Consider the following 17,935-nt stretch of genomic DNA (forward strand, 5'->3'; position numbering starts at 1 on the left):
GACACGCCCTTCCTCAGCGGGTACCACCTTCAGCTGGCGGGGCACTGAGACTTGAGAGGAACACCCAGGAATCCAGTTCTCTTCAAGGCACTTCATCATAGGATGGATTATATCTACCTACTGGTGACTGAGGCCTCAGAAGCATGACCTTGCCCTTTTCTTTTAGGTTTCCGATGACCACCCTGGATATATGGTCACCAAGGGAACAGCAGTGAGAACACAGGACAGTGGGGATAGCTAGTTGCTTGATCAAGGCCGAACGTGGCTGGAGAGACATACCTGACCGGGGTGGGTCTAGGGAAACAAAGTCAAAGACCAGAGCATGAGGAACCCCATAGTGAGACCTTCTAGGAAGGTCTGCTCTGAGCAGCCTGAGAGGAAGAAGGTGGCTGGTCGCTCAACGGCCTTCTCCCCTCTTGCCTTTACTGTCACAACGAGGTGGGACGTGGAGACCACCAGTCCCTTCTCCCCCTTCCCACCCAGCACTCCCCAGCAGCACAGAGGGCGGCAACCTCCCAGGCCTGAGTTACTGACCCACGTGTCTGCTCAGTAACAACACTGAAGACACACACCTCAGGGCAGGGGCCGGCGGCGGGGGTAGACAGGACAAGCAGTGGGTCTAAAACGTAAAATCCTTGGGTGGTCCTGCCATTCCTTCCTTGTTTCTTGCCACTGGACTACCAAGATTTTTTTCTCCTGAAATATCTGTTCTGAAAATCAAGGGTTAATTATTTGTTTCCCCAAATGATTCATGGTAACACTCCCTTAGATGGCAAGCTCCTTTGAAACACTTAAAATGAATCCACTTAAAAAAAAAAAAAATTCAAGTCACACATCATTTTTTGGGACTATTATGAAAGTTAGACTATCCCTCCCAGAAATCATCCTTTCCTCCAGGCCTGTTCCTTTGTCCTCCCTGGAAGAATCTGGGGAGGCCTGGGAGCCAGGGCTGGAGCTCTGAGTATCTACCATGGGGGGTGCAGGAGGCTGGGTGCAAGCCCCCAGCACAAGAACCACTGTGGACTCATTTGGCAGAAGCTCCCAGAAAGCAATCACCGTGTCTGCCTGACGGTCTGTAAAACTCTCCTGGTTTTGTTTTTTTTTTTTTTTTTTGTCTTCTGAGTCCTTTGATAAAGACTCAGGGAATGAGGGACCAAGAAAACAGGGCAGGAAAAGGCTGCCCGAGCCACTCTAAACACTGTCCTCTGAACACATACTTCTCCAAAATAAGAGGAGCGCAACAAGAGCACAGTCTCTTCTCCCCCTTCCCCCAAGGAAGGGGGGAAACACAGAGGGTCCTGAAAGGCCTGACCAGGCTGAATGTTTTGCAAGAAGCATCATCGGCATATTGCATCCTCAGACGCATGAAGCCTTCATGCGCCCCTCCAGGGCCCTGCCTACAAATGTGCACACAGAGGGGCTGGGGGTCTGACCTGGCCACCCAGCTGGTTCAGCATCTGCATCAAGAGTCAGCTAGGGTTTAATCCAGTCCCCAGCCCGCACAGGGGCTCACCACTAGGGCTGAGGACGGCCGAAAGGAAGCAGCAGACAGCTGGTGTTCTGAACGCACCCTAGGACGAGAAGACCCTACCCCCCTTCAGAGAGCCCAAGCCCAGCACAGAGACGCCGCTCACCTCTGGAGTGTTCTTCTTGAACTCACGACTCTGCTCGATGAGCCGCTTTCTTGACTGCTCACTTTCATCTTGCCGGTTTGCCAATACTGTTGCGGTGGCATCGAGTTCCCTCTGTTGAGAGAAACAAAAAGGGAAGACCAGATTGTAATTACACTCTGAAGAGAGGAGAGTGTATTTGCACATGACCAGGACACCGGAGGAGAGCCTGTGGTACCAAGGATCACTGCCTTGTGGCCCAGGAGGGACTGGGGACCAGTGGAAAGAGGCCTGGGCTCCCATCCGGCCCCACCACCCCATCCATGCCCCAAACCTGCTTAACTTGACGTGCTGTGTACCCACACACACCTCACAAGCGGTGGCTTCTACAACACAACGTGCAGATGCATACTGCTTTGCTAAAACCAGTCAGGCCAGTGCCCAAACGCCATCCCTCCCCAGTGTCGCTCACTTCTTCTCCTAACAAGCACCTCTTCCTGCCACATCCCCGGGTCCCAGTCCTGCTGCTCAACTCGGGGCACCTTTCTGACTCTCCTTCAACAGTCTGGGCCTGGAGTCTTCTACAGCCACATCTGATTTGCTTTTGTTTAACAAATACTTAGTGGGTTAACTTAGGCATGTTTCAGGACCTGTTAGTCGTTCTCAGTTCAGTTCAGTCACTCAGTTGTGTCCGACTCTTTGTGACTCCATGAACTGCAGCACGCCAGGCCTCCCTGTCCATCACCAACTCCCGGAGTCCACCCAAACCCTAGCCCATTGAGTCAGTGATGCCATCCAACCATCTCATCCTCTGTCGGCCGCTTCTTCTCCTGCCCTCAATCCTTCCCAGCATCAGAGTCTTTTCAAATGAGTCAGCTCTTCGCATCAGGTGGCCAAAGGATTGGAGTTTCAGCTTCAACATCAGTCCCTCCAATGAACACCCAGGACTGATCTCCTTTAAGATGGACTGGTTGGATCTCCTTGCAGTCCAAGGGACTCTCAAGAGTCTTCTCCAACACCACAGTTCAAAAGCATCAATTCTTTGGTGCTCGACTTTATTGATAGTCAAACTCTCATATCCGTACATGACTCTGGAAAAACCACAGCCTTGACTAGACGGATCTTTGTTGGCAAGGTAATGTCTCTGCTTTTTAATATGCTGTCCAGGTCGGTCATAACCTTCCTTCCAAGGAGCAAGTGTCTTTTAATTTCATGGCTGCAATCATTGAGTCATTCTCAAGAGGGACCTTAAGAGGCGAGCCCCAAGAATAACGACTTCCAGCATTGTATCAACTTGGGAAGTGAAGCACCTGGAAACAGTGTTGCCCCCCAACTCTTTAACTGGCCCCTGGGACTCTTGAGAACCACCCGGAGTGGGTCCCCCATGAGAAGACTTCTGTCACACACCACAAACTGACACTCAGAGCATCAGAGAGCCCGTGTCCTGGCCTCAGGAGCTCTGAAACGAGCTGCCAAGAGGCTGTGTGTCAAACAAGCCTGCGGCAGATGGGCCCAGGGTGGTGTCCCAGGCGGACAGCAGGAGTGAGAGGACACAATCCGGAAGCCACGGAGAGGCGCATTTTCGTGCTGGATGGCTTCGGCTGCTAAAGACACACATCTTGCTTGGGATCAAGCGGCAGCTCCAAGTGGTTTCTCCATGGTCCGGCCCGTCACCCCAGGGCCCAGCAGGGCTACGAATGGCGAGGAGAAACCAAGCCGAAGAGCCATCCACAGACACCCAGGAAGCCAAGAGCCTTCCTCCCCCGCCTCCCGCCCACCCGGCTTCCTTTTTGGCGGAAGTAACCGCAGGCGTCTGTGAGCCCCTGCTGCTGAGCACTTCATTCGTTCCGCTGCGGGGTGGGCCGCTGCCAGACAGGGTGGCAGAGTGCTGGAACAAACATCTAGGGTGCTGTCAACTTGGAAATGGCAGGCAGTTTTTAAAGTGGGGGTGCGGTACGAAGAGATGGGGGAGGTACCACCACACCACTCTCTTTCTCCCGCCTTCCTTCCCTGCTTCTGGCATCGCAGCAGATCTTGGGCAAGCAAGTCCAAAAGAATAACGTGGGCTCGATTTCAAGAACAGATGTCAAAGCTACTGCAGAAAAGAGGGAAACACTGCACATTTTGATAGACCACATTTGAAACACATCCCAGGCAAGTGAAGGCAAGGGAAGAAAAGAGCAACCAACACCAATGTGGCAGCGTGGGGATGGAGACAGAGGAGAGAGCAGTCGCAGATGAGCAGAAGGCTTCTCAAAAATATAAACAATCTGGTAAGGAGGAGGACTGAGGCATCTATATTTAAGCAGCAGCAGCCGAAGTTATAAAAGGAGATTTCAAGAAAGGGGGAGGAAAAGAAAGGCCAATATTGAAATATGACAAAAAAAGTAAAGTTGATGTTTGGTTCCAATCACACACAGATGCAGAAAACTTAAGAGAAAAACAAAGCGCCTTCAGTGGAGACCCTGCTTCCTGGGAGGGGGCTGTCATCTAGGCGGAGGACGTCTGGTGATTTCTGCCACCAGGTGCTGGATGCCGGGGGCTCACTGGTGACTATGAGATCCCAGACCCAACCCTGCCTTCCCATCTTCTACTGTGCGTCTTCCCCTGCGTACAGTAGAACAACACATGGTCTGGGGGTCCCTCTGGGCCCCTCGGCCCCCCATGTGCCCCTCAGGAAGGCTGAGCCTGGCAACAGCCACTCGATGGAAGGCAGACTAACCCACCCCTAACATGGGATGGCAAGGCCAGGGCACCTCGGGTGAACTGCTGCTGGCAGGCGCGATGCTCGGGGGAGGGGGGCCCACACCCCTTCCCCACACGTGCAGACACAAGCAGGCCCATGTGAAAAACCAACCAGGCTCTTTCAAATTGCACCCGGTGTGGCCACCTGCCACCACAGAAACAGACTGGCGCAGCAAGGAGGAGGGCCCGAGCCTCCAGTGCTGCGGGGCTTGGCAGCTCAGGTTCAAGGCTCTCGACTCCTGACTGAGTCCCCCGGAGGACATCAAGGCTTTGTAAGAAGGCTCTGGGGACAACACAAAAGCAGGAGATGGCTAGTCAATCTAACCCAAATACTGTTTTATTATCTGCACAAACAATGTTGCATTATCAAGGGAATTTAGTGTTTCGGGGAGGTGGCAGTGGAGGCCTGAAATACAGAACCCTCAGCTCCTGAGTCGCTGGTCACATGTCACAAGGAGCATAGAGAGTCTCCACATCTGAAAGGTATTAAAAATTCACAAAGAACAACAACAACAAAAATTCCTACCTGTACTACATGAGGTAGAATGATATTTGAGATATACTGAAGCAGGAACTTCCCTGGTGGTACAGTGGTCAAGAATCCGCTTTGCAATGCAGGGGACGAGGGTTCAGTCCCTGGTCAGGGGTCTAAGATCCCATGTGCTACAGAGCAACTACTGAGCCTGCATGCCCTGGAATATGTGCCACAGCTAGAGAGTGCGTGAGCCACAGCTAGAGAGTCTGCATGTCACAACTAGAGAGTGTGTGCACCACAGCTAGAGAGTCTGTGTGCCACAGTCAGACAATCTGCAAGCCATGCTAGAGGGCCTGCATGCCACAGCTAGAGGGTCTCTGAGTCACAACAAAAGATTCCACATGACACAGCTAAGACCTGATGCAGCCTATCCCCCCCCAAAAAATAAATAAATTGAAGCAAAAAAAAAAAAACCAAAGTGCAAAACAGTACCACACTGTTTAAAAGAATATCTACACACATGGTTGCATACACTTCAACTGTCTCTAAAAAGATAAACCTGAAACTGTGCTTGGCTCTGAGAGGCCAAGGAAAGGAGGCGACCTGCAATACATATTAATTACATATATATATATATATATATATATATATTTCAAAACTGCTAATGTGAAAAAATGCACATGTAATTACAGAAACATATTTTACATGCTGTGTCCCATACATGAGTGTGCATGGTCTCTGCGTCCACCTGCCTGGGGCAGAGCCCTGGAATAGATGACCCCCTGACTCACACTGGTGATTCAAAAAGTGAGACAAGCACGTCCTTTGTCAAAACAACAGCTGTTTCTTACACAACGTGCTGCACATGGGCCAATCTTGGGGCTTGTGAACGAGGAGGAGGTGGCTGGTAGCCTAAAACACCACACTCACTAAGTCCCAACCTTCCCACGGGAGGGCAGAGGAGGGCGTCCCCTCTGAACTACTCAGAACTTTTCTGTGGAAACAACTGCAGACCCAAGTCCCAGGTGATGGAAGTGGGCAGCAAACCCACAGACTCCGATCAGAGGTATTTCCAACTCAGCTGAAAGAGCTTGTCAGTTCAGTTCAGGCGCTCAGTCGTGTCCGACTCTTTGCGACCCCATGAATCACAGCACGCCGGGCCTGCCTGTCTATCACCATCTCCCGGAGTTCACTCAAACTCACGTCCATCGAGTCAGTGATGCCATCCAGCCATCTCATCCTCTGTCGTCCCCTTCTCCTCCTGCCCCCAATCCCTCCCAGCATCAGAGTCTTTTCCAATGAGTCAAATCTTCGCATGAGGTGGCCAAAGTACCGGAGCTTCAGCTTCAGCATCAGTCCTTCCAAAGAAATCCCAGGGTTGATCTCCTTCAGAATGGACTGGTTGGATCTCCTTGCAGTCCAAGGAACCCTCAAGAGTCTTCTCCAACACCACAGTTCAAACGCATCAATTCTTCAGTGCTCAGCCTTCTTCACAGTCCAACTCTCACATCCATACATGACCACAGGAAAAACCATAGCCTTGACTAGATGGAACTTAGTCGGCAAAGTAATGTCTCTGCTTTTGAATATACTATCTAGGTTGGTCATAACTTTTCTTCCAAGGAGTAAGCGTCTTTTAATTTCATGGCTGCAGTCACCATCTGCAGTGATTTTGGAGCCCCAAAAATAAAGTCTGACACTGTTTCCACTATTTTCCATGGAGTGATGGGACCAGATGCCATGATCTTCGTTTTCTGATTGTTGAGCTTTAAGCCAACTTTTTCACTCTCCTCTTTCACTTTCATCAAGAGGCTTTTTAGCTCCTCTTCACTCTCTGCCATAAGGGTGGTGTCATTTGCATATCTGAGGTTATTGATATTTCTCCCAGCAATCTTGATTCCAGCTTGTGTTTCTTCCAGTCCAGCATTTCTCATGATGTACTCTGCATAGAAGTTAAATAAGCAGGGTGACAATATACAGCCTTGACGTACTTGTTTTCCTATTTGGAACCAGCCTGTTGTTCCATGTCCAGTTCTAATTGTTGCTTCCTGGCCTGCATACAGATTTCTCAAGAGGCAGGTGAGGTGGTCTGGTATTCCCATCTCTTTCAGAATTTTCCAGTTTATTGTGATCCACACAGTCAAAGGCTGACTACTGGGATGTTTTTTTCTCCATTTCTAACAGATCCTCAAAGGGCAGAGCTCTCAACACTGGAAGTTTCTCTCTTCCGGAACTCCAGCCTCTTAGCCAAGGATTAAAGACACACACACAAATAAGGAGTGACCATGTAATTTAAGAGAAACTGAGGGACCTTCCCTGGTGGCCCAGTGGTTAAGGGTCTGCCCTTGCACTGCAGTTTCAATCCCTGGTCAGGGAAGTTCCGCATGGAAGTTTCTCCCCAAGAAAACACATGTCTTAATGTCAATGACTTCAGTTTGGAACTGCTCTCCTTCAAAATGAATGTGTCAGTTGTCTGTCTGTTTTAAACGTGGGGGGCGGGGGGGGGGGTACCTGCAATGCTGCCACCACTTTTATGAGATTCTCTCTCCGTGAAGCCCCCAGGCCAGGCCTGCCAGCACTCTGAGTAGAGGCACACAGGCCCCCTTTTCCCCCAGCCCCCGCCCCAGGGTTGGTGGGGAAAACACGCCAGCCCAGCATCAGAGTAAAGTATCATCTTTTCACTGTTGCTAACTTTGGTTCATCTGATGCTTTTTTTCAAGCTTATCTGTCAACTAATCAACAGCAAATCCTATATAAGAATTTAAAGTAGCTTTACTAGAGAAAATGAGAGCACTTGTGCAAAAGGGGAGGGCCAGCCATGGTTTCTGCACCAAGTAGTCCTCTGAGCATTTTCCATTTCGTTTCTTGAAATGGAATCACAGGACAAGTGGAAGCCACTCTGGGTAGAAAGGGGTGAAGGCCCCAAGCCCACCAACCTGCCTTCTTCTGTTACCTGCTCCCTGGCCTCCTACAGGGGACACCTGAAGACTCCTCAGGGAACCCTGGCTTTGCTTCTAGGCTCCACCCCTGCTGTCACCTGTGTGGTTTTGTCAAATGATGTGCCCTTCCTGGAGATCACTAAAGGAATGCACCTCCACCTCGAGGCATGGTGAGTACTCCATCAAGGGGGTTCTTGGTTCTCTCAGAACCACGTACTTGACCTCAGGCCATTATGCACTGTGCCACCACTATCCCCGACTAGGCTGGGGGCTCCAGGGTGCCCACAGTCCAGGGGAGGAGACAAGGCTGGCATGGAAGAGCAACAAGACAGATGGGACCAGGCTGGGAGAACAAAAACAGAAACATTAGATAAGGCAAGACACACTGCCAGCAAGAAAGGGCTCCACGTTTTCATGAAAGATGCCCATTTCAGCTGAGGCTTGTGGATGGGATGGCCTGAGTTCCCATTACCCTCCATCTCCTCCTCCTCCGGGCTCACTGAGTCTCTAGCACAACCCATGGTTGTGACTAGTGCTGACAGAGACCATGAACGGGGACTCGGAAGAAGCAGGAGCCGGGTCAGGTCCCCCTGGAGAGGTTGGCTTTGGCACGCAAGTGGTGAAAGGGCTGCTGAGAGGGGGCTGGTGCCAGAGTGGACACACTGTGTTCAATCAGAAGTCACAGGCAGTGACCAGGACATGATCCACTGTAAGTGGGAACACACACACAAAATGTGCTTATATACAAGATCCCCATGCGATTCCTTATTCTGGAGAAGAAAGTGAACAGGTGGGGGCCTCAGGGGGTTGGGGAGGTCCCTTCACCAACTACCCTTTTGTACTTGGCGGATTTTGAACATGTAAACGTAAGGACTACTCCTAAAAAGTAAACATTTATCTTTTAAAATCTCATTTTTTCCCCCATAGTGAGACATGAGCTTCAAAGGACTGATAAGGGCCTACGAATGCCTCATTCCCGGCAGAGCCCTCCACGTGGTCCCGCAGGAAATGCTTTTTGTTCTGTTCACGGGTATGTGCACGGAGGACGGTCTCTGTTTCAAGGAGAAACTTGCAGAACTCCCTAGAGAAAAGTTCATGTTTTCCACTTATTTCATAAGCCTAGCTAGAGAACCAAGTCTGACCCCATATTTCCCAAGTGTTTCTTCTGACACCTAACTCTACCCATCACTTTCCCACTCACCCTCTTGGATTCACCGCTGGGCAATACCAAGATCTGAATTTTGGCTGCAGGACTGTGTCTCGTGCTTGAGACTGAGGACAGGCAATGAGCATCCCCACCCAGGAAGCCCCCCTGGGAAAGAACAGCGACTCTGTACTCTCTGCAAAATTAGATGGACCTGCATGCGGCCCAGGAGGGTCTCGACAGAAGGCAGGCAGTGCAGGAAAGGGAGACAGGGGAGAGAAGCAGAGCCACAAGAGGCAGGACAGCAGGAGGCACCAGAGTGTGAACATGGAGCTTCGAGGAGGGTCTTTCAATGGGAGACCAAAGTGCCTGGTCCCTTCATGGATGTTAATCAGCACACAACTGTAAGGTGATCAGCACACACACATCCACACACCCCCCCACACACACCCTGCAGAAAAGGGGACATGTCATCCCCTGCATAAGCCTTCAGGGGCTTCCCAGGGGGCCTGGATGAGACCACCAGAGCCCTGTCCTGTAGGCCGGCCTTCCTCCTGCAGCCGACAGGGTGGGGCCCCTCCTTCCCCTCGGGCCCTCAGCACAGGTTGTTCCCTCTTTTAGGAGGCCCTTCCCTTCTCGCTCCCAGAACATGTCGGAGCTCAAATGCCACCTCCCTGCCCCTCATGCTCTTCGCCCCTCTGGAAGGTGTGCACGTAGCCCCCTGACCGGTGCCTCCTGGCAGCAACCCTCATTTGGGAGTCTGTGTTTCCCTGGGTGCTAGCTTAACACTGCGTGCTCCACAGGTTATGAGCTCTGGGAAGGACTGAGATTGCTTCACCTGGTGCTGGGGCACCTCATGGTCGGCCCTCTAGAACTGTGGGCTCTGCACCCAGGGATTCAATTCAGAAGCAATTGAAAATATTGGGGGGGGGGGAGGGGGCGGGTGGGAAATCCCAGAAAAGTTCCAAAAAGCAAAACCAGGATTCACCACAAGCCCGCAGCTATTTACACACTATTTGCATTGTATTTACAACTATTTACATAGTACTTACATCATATTAGGTAGCGTAAGTAATTTAGAGAAGGTTAAAGTATAAGGGAGGATGTACTTAGGTTATATGCAAATACTAAACCATTTTATATAAGGGGCCTGAGCTGACACTGAGGGACTACAGTAGTCAGAACTTGCCAAATGAAAGGGTAAGCTTAAAAAAAAAGAAAAGGAAAAGAAACTAAATGCTCTAACAGAAGTTCAGAGTAAGTACAAAAGGGTTCAAAGGAAGAGAGCTTACTTCTACTTCAGAGAAAATAAAAAACAGCTTCATAAAAATAATAGCACCTTCGAGAGAATTCTGGGGTGGGCAAGGATGCACTCCAGACAGAGGGACCGACAAAGGGGGGCAAATTTCAGAATTGCAGACAGCAAGGCCAACAGTGGGAAAGAGAGGCTGCCAGAAAAAGCCTGGCCCAGGTACTGACCCTAGAAAGGCAGAGAATAGTTCAGAAGGCTGTGGGGGCTGAGGAGGAAGGGGACAAGCTGACAGAGGCACCTTCTTGAAGGTGAGAACGGATAAGGAGGGAGGGCAGGGGCGCCTAGAGGACCCACCCCCTCCTCTGAGCTTCAAAGGACTGTGGCTCCCTAGGGTGGTACCGTTTTTTTCCTAACAATTGGGATCACCTAAGGGGGGGCTCATCTCTGCTGAAGCGAGCTCTCCTGGCAGTCAAGGAAGCCACTGTCACCAATGCTCCACTATGAGGAGAGGAAACAGGAAAACCGGGACCGGGAAGTCCGTGCCAGCAGTGCCTTGAGGACACAGGGAGCAGCAGAGCAGACGCGGGGGGCTCGCTGTGGAGGCTCGGCCCATCAGCAGGGCCTGTGTCAGCTCCCCATGAGGGAGGTCCCATCCAGCAGAAGGCACTGGGAGGCGGGGAGCACCCAGCACAGAGCCCGGCACACAGCAGGTGGGCAGTGCAAGCTGGCCGCGCAGGCTGAACAGAGGGATGGGAGGTGAGCTCTCTGGGTCAACCACACCCTGTGGGTCCCCAACCAAGTGTGGGAACATGCCAGAGACTGCCTATAGCTGAAGCTGCAAGTCCTCTTGGGGCTTCATCAGAAACATTGTTTCATTTTCTGACTGACTCCCTCTCTGTATGACAAATTCTAGAAAAAGGACACAAATGTACCAATGTGCAGGGCAGGAATTAGAGACTCAGAGGTAGAGAACAGACATGGAGACCAGGGGAAGGCAGGGTGGGATGAACTGGGAGAGCAGCACCCCGCACAGAGACACTCCACGTGTAACACAGCTAGTGGGGAGCTGCTGGATAGAGCCGGAGAGCTTGGAGACGGCCTAGACAGCTGGCGTGGGGTGGGGGGAGGCTCCAGAGGGAGGGGAGATATGCAGACACACAGTTGATTCACTTTGTTCTACAGCAGAAACTAACACAACATTGTAAAGCAATTATACTCCAATGAAAAAAGAAACACTGTTTCAACCCTTGCAGAAACCTGACAGCTCATCTCCCATCTTAACTTAGTCCAGCTGAAGAGAACTCCGGAACCTCTTGGCTGGGTGGGTCTCACAGCACAGTAGGGTTCCCAGTACCTAGACAAAGGAGAGGGAACTTCTGGGAACCAGGAATTGGGGAGGGGGTACCTGCAGGTCGGTGCAGAGATTTATTTGCATAGAGACTCCCACCACCTTTTGCCTCTGGACCAAGCCAGATTTCTAACTTGGATCAGAACGCTGATGCATGCAGAGCTGCTACAAGGATTAAATAAGATGAAATGTCCTCTAAGAGTGATTTTACTAGTGCAGTAAAAAGCGAAAGTGTTAGGTGCTCTTCCAGATACTATTAGACCCCACCTCAAATAAAGATTACATTCTCAAGTTCGTTTAACTCTTAAAAAAAAAAAAAGGTATCATACATCAAGTACACATCCCGTATGTACTCAGTATTTCTTGATTCTGGGAGATGAGTTGATATCAACCCCCAATCTAAGATATTCAAGTAAAACAATTTACTCCAATATATACTTCCTGCCCGTGGCCTTCCCACCTAAAGGTGGGCAGGGACAGAGGTGGGGGCAGATTTCTCATATTTTTAAAGAGAATTTTGCTTGCAGATCAAGTGAATGCATTACCTATTCGGAAAATAAAACTGAATAAAAATAAATCAATCGGCCTAACAAAAGTACAAGTACAAAGCTTTCACACAAGCCTTTCTGTGAATTCCTCAGGACAGAGAAATTTCAATAGAGAACCAAGACTTGATCTTTTTTTTAATTGTTTTTCACCCCGTTGGAAACCCACTATGCAAAGACAAGAATGCCAGATGTATCCGACAGGCATTGCACTACATGTAACACTTGCCAGACTCTCGTTTGAACAGCGAGACGTGAGAGACGGTGTCTCGGTGACGCATAATGAGACAGCCGCAATCAGAGGCCCAGGTCGCTGTGGGCGCACGTGGCCCAGGACAGGTGCGGGGACCGGAAAGGACGCCCTTTAACCCTAACTAAGAGGGCTCTGCTTTACGTTATTAACCAAACCGAATGAAATTGCTGCTTTCTGACCAGTTCCGAGCTACAGCAACGTCTGTGTCATAAGAGTGCTTTATTGCTCTCTTTGGCCACGTCACAAAACAAAACTCAGTTCTGCGCCAGCAGCCTCGGCTCCAAATGGCAGGAGAGCTTACCCCTCTCTGATCTTGTGCTTCTCTGAGTTGACCAAAAGCTTTCCCACCTGCCCCATGGCGCCACTGGGGTTGGTCCTTGCCGTTTGATTCTCTCACTTTCCTGGGCTATCACTCTCTCCCCGGCCGTCTTGTTCCTGGGTGAGCCTCTTATCGTCTGCTCATCCCCTGAGGCCAGAGCCTCCACTGTTCCCCTGCTGAGGGGATCGGCACTCCCTGTCCTGCAGGCCTCTGGATGAAGTCGGGGGAGAGGCAGTGCAGGAGCTTGGCCACGTCACAGACGAGGAGACCAAGGCCGGGCATGGATGTGAAGTACCTGCTAACAAAGGCCCAGGGATGAGGACCCTGGTCTCCACCTCTTTTCTCATTCTCCTTATACTTGGTACACATTATGAGACAAACTCCAAAACCAAATGGAATCTTGTTAAAAAGTTAAAATGTCCATGAAGGCAGATCTGGTTGGGGACGGGGGAGAATCTGTGATTAAAATGTTCATTTCCCTGCCTAGCTTGATGCAACCCGGCCCACTGGTCTAGCTGCTGGACAGGAGATGGATGTCAGAACAGATCTATGCAAATCCCCAGATTCACAGTGGAGAGAGGTCTCCGGTGGGCTGAGCTGTCACCAATTAATTTTGGAAAACCAGGGACTAATGAATGGGGTGAGGCGGATGAAAGGGAATGCCACTCTTCAAAACGGTGGCCTCTAGCCACACGTGAATCGAAATTAAATGACAGATCCCTCGGTTGCAGAAGCACATGCTGAGGGCTAGTGACAACTGTAGACAGTGGGGCAGACACACACTATTCCATCAGCCCCAGGAAGTTCTGTTGGACGGTGATGGCCTAGAAGGGCTCCCCAGGTTCTGAGGACAACATTATTAACTGTTGCCCCATCTCACAGACTGAGTAATAAACTCATGATCAGATGGCCAGGCTTCGCCCAAATCACAGCACGAAGGGGTTAGAGCTGAGATCTTAATCCAGCTCTGGACAGCTAACTCCATGGAAGTCGAGGCTCTTGGTGGTAAACAAACCCTGACGATGCTTCTTCCCTGAGCTGTGGCTCAATGCACTTGACTTTCACCAGGAAGTAGGCAGCAAGGCCATGGGCTAAAACTGAGGCAGGAGCAGGAAAAATGTGTTTCAGCCTCAAAAATAATCATGCCACTGCCAAAAGGAGGGATTCTGATCTCATCTACGCTGGTAAATGTTTTCCTCCAAAAGTATTTGTTTCAGAAATAAGCCTTTAATTTGAATACTTTGGGAGCCAAAATTTCTGTCTGTTGAAAATATTTATTTCTATTGTTTGGCAGGAATCAATTTGTTAGGGCACCAGCCACTTTGGCAAAGGTTCCCTTCCACTTCTCTGGGAAAACACTCGGCGGCAAATCTATCCACCGCCCCGCAGCTCGCTCACTCTCTGCTGGGGCGCCCCCGGCCACAAACAGCTGCTGGTCCGGACGCAGGCTGGGAAGCAAACCCAGTGCGTGTGCAAGGACAGACTCACTTTGGGACTCCCTAGGAATATACAGTTGGGCTTGGTGGCCAGTCGGTTGAATGTGATTTCCAGGAGCAGAAGACATTTCCTTTAGTTATTCTGAAGATGGTAGAAGATATGGAACCCAACCTGAGAGTCGCTCAGTCGTGTCCGACTCTTTGCGACCCCACTCTATGGAATTCTCCAGGCCAGCATACTGGAGTGGGTAGCCTTTCCCTTCTTCAGGGGATCTTCCCAACCAAGGGATCAAACCCAGGTCTCCCGCATTGCAGGCGGATTCTTTACCAACTGAGTCACCAGGGAAGCCCAAAAATACTAGAGTGAGTAGCCAATCCATTCTCCAGCAGATCTTCTCGACCTAGGAATCGAACCAGGGTCTCCTGCATTGCAGGCAGATTCTTTACCAACTGAGCTATCAGGGAAGCCATGGAACCCAATACTGGGTGATTTTTCACACAGCCCTGTCTTGCCCAGCATTAGTGGAGTCTAGGAAGTAGCAGAATTTGGGGAAAAGTCAGCTCCATCCTGCTTACAAAAGTCTGGAAAGGTCACCAGAATGCCCTAAACCTTGGTTTTCTCATCTGTAAAATATGCCACCTACCCTGGCTGGAAGTGTTGCTGGAAAACTGCATGACATAAAGAATAAGAAAAAAAAAAAAAAAAACTCTTGTAAGTTAAAGAAGTTTCACAGAGATGGTAGTTCTTATTTTCTCCTGCAAGGATTAAGTATCTTCCGATTTCCTCACTTAGCTCCCTTTTTTATACACTACGGGGGCGGAGGGGGGCTTAAGAGACAGATCATGAAAGCTAAAAGCTATCACAGTTATAGGTGAAGTGCTAATAACTTCATTTTGAAACTGTCGGGTTTGGTTTTTTTTAAATCACAGCTGTGGCTTGCACTAGAACTCTACCTGTAGCTGTGTTCCCTTCTCACATTTTAATTAGCAAATAAAAACTCCAGAAAGCTCTCAAAATGTTTTTGCCTGGAGTTTATAAGTAAAAGTTGAATGATGCCAAGTGGCTCCTGGGGGAAACCAAACCTGAAACAGACATCTATCAGCAACGCAGAGCAGGTTCATTTAAATAGCTCGAGTCAGGCCAAGAGATGCCACCTCTGAGCCAGCTTTGATTTTATTTCTGCAGTTAATTTTCAAGGTTTTTGGTGCCGTGTTCAGCAAGTGAGGTTTACGACATCCTGCCATTGGCTGAGAGCTGCTGCCGGCCAGATGGCCCAGCAGAATGACACTCGTGTGGCAGAGAGAGTGAACGTCGCGTGTGATTTCTTCACTCTCTCCTGACACCAGAGCGGCTGGTCGCCATCATCAGGGGACCTGGGTGCTGGGCACCAACAGGTGACATCACAGGAGGGCTGAAGGTACTGAGACCAGGGGTGAGACTTTAAAGGGGCCATTTAATTCCCCAAAGAGTTTTACTTCTGCCTATGCTAAAGGGATACCTAAGGAGAAAAAAGAGGTTGAGGGGCGCACACTGCTCTGAGAGCTGCCGTGGAAATGCTGCTGCCAGTTTGCCCACACTGGGCACCCGAATGGCAACACCAGTTGCCAGCGCAATCCATCCTGCTTGGGGAGCTTCCTAAAAACAGTTGGAAAGTGAAAGTGAAAGCTACTCAGTCGTGTCCGACTCTTTGCGACCCCATGGGACTATATGGTCCATGGAATTCTCCAGGCCAGGATGCTGGAGTGGGTAGCCTTTCCCTTCACCAGGGCATCTTCTCAACCCAGGGATCGAACCCAGGTCTCCCGCATTGCGGGCAGATTCTTTACCAGCTGAACCACAAGGGAACCTCCCCCCCCAAAAAAACAGTTGGAGGGGCACTTTAAATCAGACTTCATAGAGTCAGCTGCAGAGCTATTGCTCACTATCTAAGTCACAGGAAAGGACGAAGACACACAAGAGACCAGCAGGATTACAACAGTCTACTACTGACTCTGGAGTGGGTTCTGATATTCACTTGCACCCAGCGCCCTCAGCCAGTGCAGCCCCAGCACCTCCAAGCTCTCGCCTGGTGTGGACAGGTGACTCCACGGTCTCCCGAGTGCCCCACAGGGAGTCAGTAGGGTAGGAGAGGGGCTAGTTCTTGAGGCAAAAAAATCAATGCCTGTTACAAAACATTCTCTATCTCTCTATGACTTCTCCAAGCTCAAGGTCTCATCACCTGTTTCTCCCTAACACTAGATGCTATTTCTTAACTACACATACATTAAGAAGATTTTCTTGAACTTGGTAAAATGCAGCCACTTGTTTGGCCCTGGACTGACATCTCTCTGCACCATCCATTCTTGGTTATCTGTGTGACTTCTTGAGGGGCATAGGGGAGCAGAGGATCCTGACCTGGTTTGGGGACAAACGGAAGCTCCCAGTAGAGTACAATTTATAAAAGGACACCTCCCACCCCACGGCCCCCTGGGTAATACCAGTCAGAGGCCTGGACCCCAGGGCGCTGCCCACGCAGCCTCAGAGGCAACACTGGCTGATTGGCCTTGGTCACACTCTCTGGCCCTTTCTCTGCCCACATCATCCCATTACAGACAGTGATGTACAAGCAGCAGCCATTGTCTTCTTTACCAGCAAACATTTGGTCCTGCCAGGCTAATGTAAACAGAAAGGAAATATTGCCGTGCATCCGAAACGATAATCGAGCTCTTCAACCATCAAAAGTAAAAGCAATCAACTGTGTTCCCTGCATACTCTACAGACTAAATCTGGAAAGCACACCAGTGTATTTATTTGATCAAGATTTTCAACAAGGACTGAGACAAAAGAGGATATCTTGCTTTACTCTTAGCTACAACCCCATCCCTAAGGGTCTGCTTAGTGGGTTTCAATGGATTTTAAATCAACAGGTTTCACTGGATTTCTAGACATCTGTATTAAACTAAAGAAACTGCATATAACTGCCAAGAGCAGAGGCTTGGCATGCCGGGCTGCAGGGGAACCCCTGAACTGGGGAGGTCTAGTGAATCATGGGCAGACCGTGAAGACTCCACCTGAACCCCTAAAGACTCTCGGGGGAAAGGATGTGACTGGTTTCAGGGACGGCCGGATCGAGTGTGCACGCCTGTGTCAAACAACGGCCAGTGGAAACCAAAGGTTTCTCTCCCTTAGAACAGCCACTCAGCCCAAACGCCTCAGGATTCTGCCCACCGCCCCAGCCCAGCAGGGGCATTCCTGAGCTCCTCACGGCAAGACACACAAGAGCACAAGCCCCATGCCAGTGCTCAGAGCTCACAACTGAGAAAGATGACCAGGTGCTATGAGTCAGGATGTGCCAGGAGCAGTTCTGAGACAGCTGGGAGTTGAGAGGAGAGACAGGACCTTCTGCTGGGAGAATCGGAGAACACTTCATAGGAAAGGTAGTAACAGACGGCCCCAAAGGATGCATGAGACTTCACTGGGTGGGGGTGGTGGGGAGAGGGGGCATCCAGAAGGCACAGGATGGGCAGAGAGATGTAATAAAAACATCTGCAGCTACAGCTTATCAACTCATGCTTTACACTCCGCGTCATTTTTCATCACCATGCTGATCCGACCACAGCCATCACACCCGCTCCACCGATGAGCGAGGACCTCGAGGTTCGGAGATGAAGGGGACCTTCGTGTGTGATGGGGATTACACATGAATGGAGTGAGATGTAAAAGGCCCTGTTTTCTGCACTTAACACTGCTCCCTCCACTGCAGAAGAAGGCTCTCAAAGGGCACTGGGCTTGGGGCTGATGTCGGGATGGTGGGCTCCGAGGACCCAACAGGGGGATCTACAGGGTTCCTGCCTCTTCTAAGCTCTGATTGTGTCCTAAGGGTAGAACT

At 50.4% G+C, this 17,935-nt stretch overlaps 1 protein-coding gene across 7 annotated transcripts in view; it reads right to left on the minus strand.

Moving 5' to 3' along the window:
• Positions 1–17,935, minus strand: part of CUX1 (cut like homeobox 1) — a 361,373-nt gene that overhangs the window by 272,640 nt on the left and 70,798 nt on the right. For all 7 annotated transcript variants that reach the window (XM_018040282.1, XM_018040281.1, XM_018040280.1 and 4 more), the window contains exon 2: positions 1,635–1,745. In XM_018040282.1, coding sequence (XP_017895771.1) covers positions 1,635–1,745 — 111 coding nt within the window. The remainder of the gene's footprint in view (positions 1–1,634; positions 1,746–17,935) is intronic.

Source organism: Capra hircus, chromosome 25, assembly GCF_001704415.2.
Source record: "Capra hircus breed San Clemente chromosome 25, ASM170441v1, whole genome shotgun sequence".
Classification (NCBI taxonomy): Eukaryota; Metazoa; Chordata; class Mammalia; order Artiodactyla; family Bovidae; genus Capra; species Capra hircus.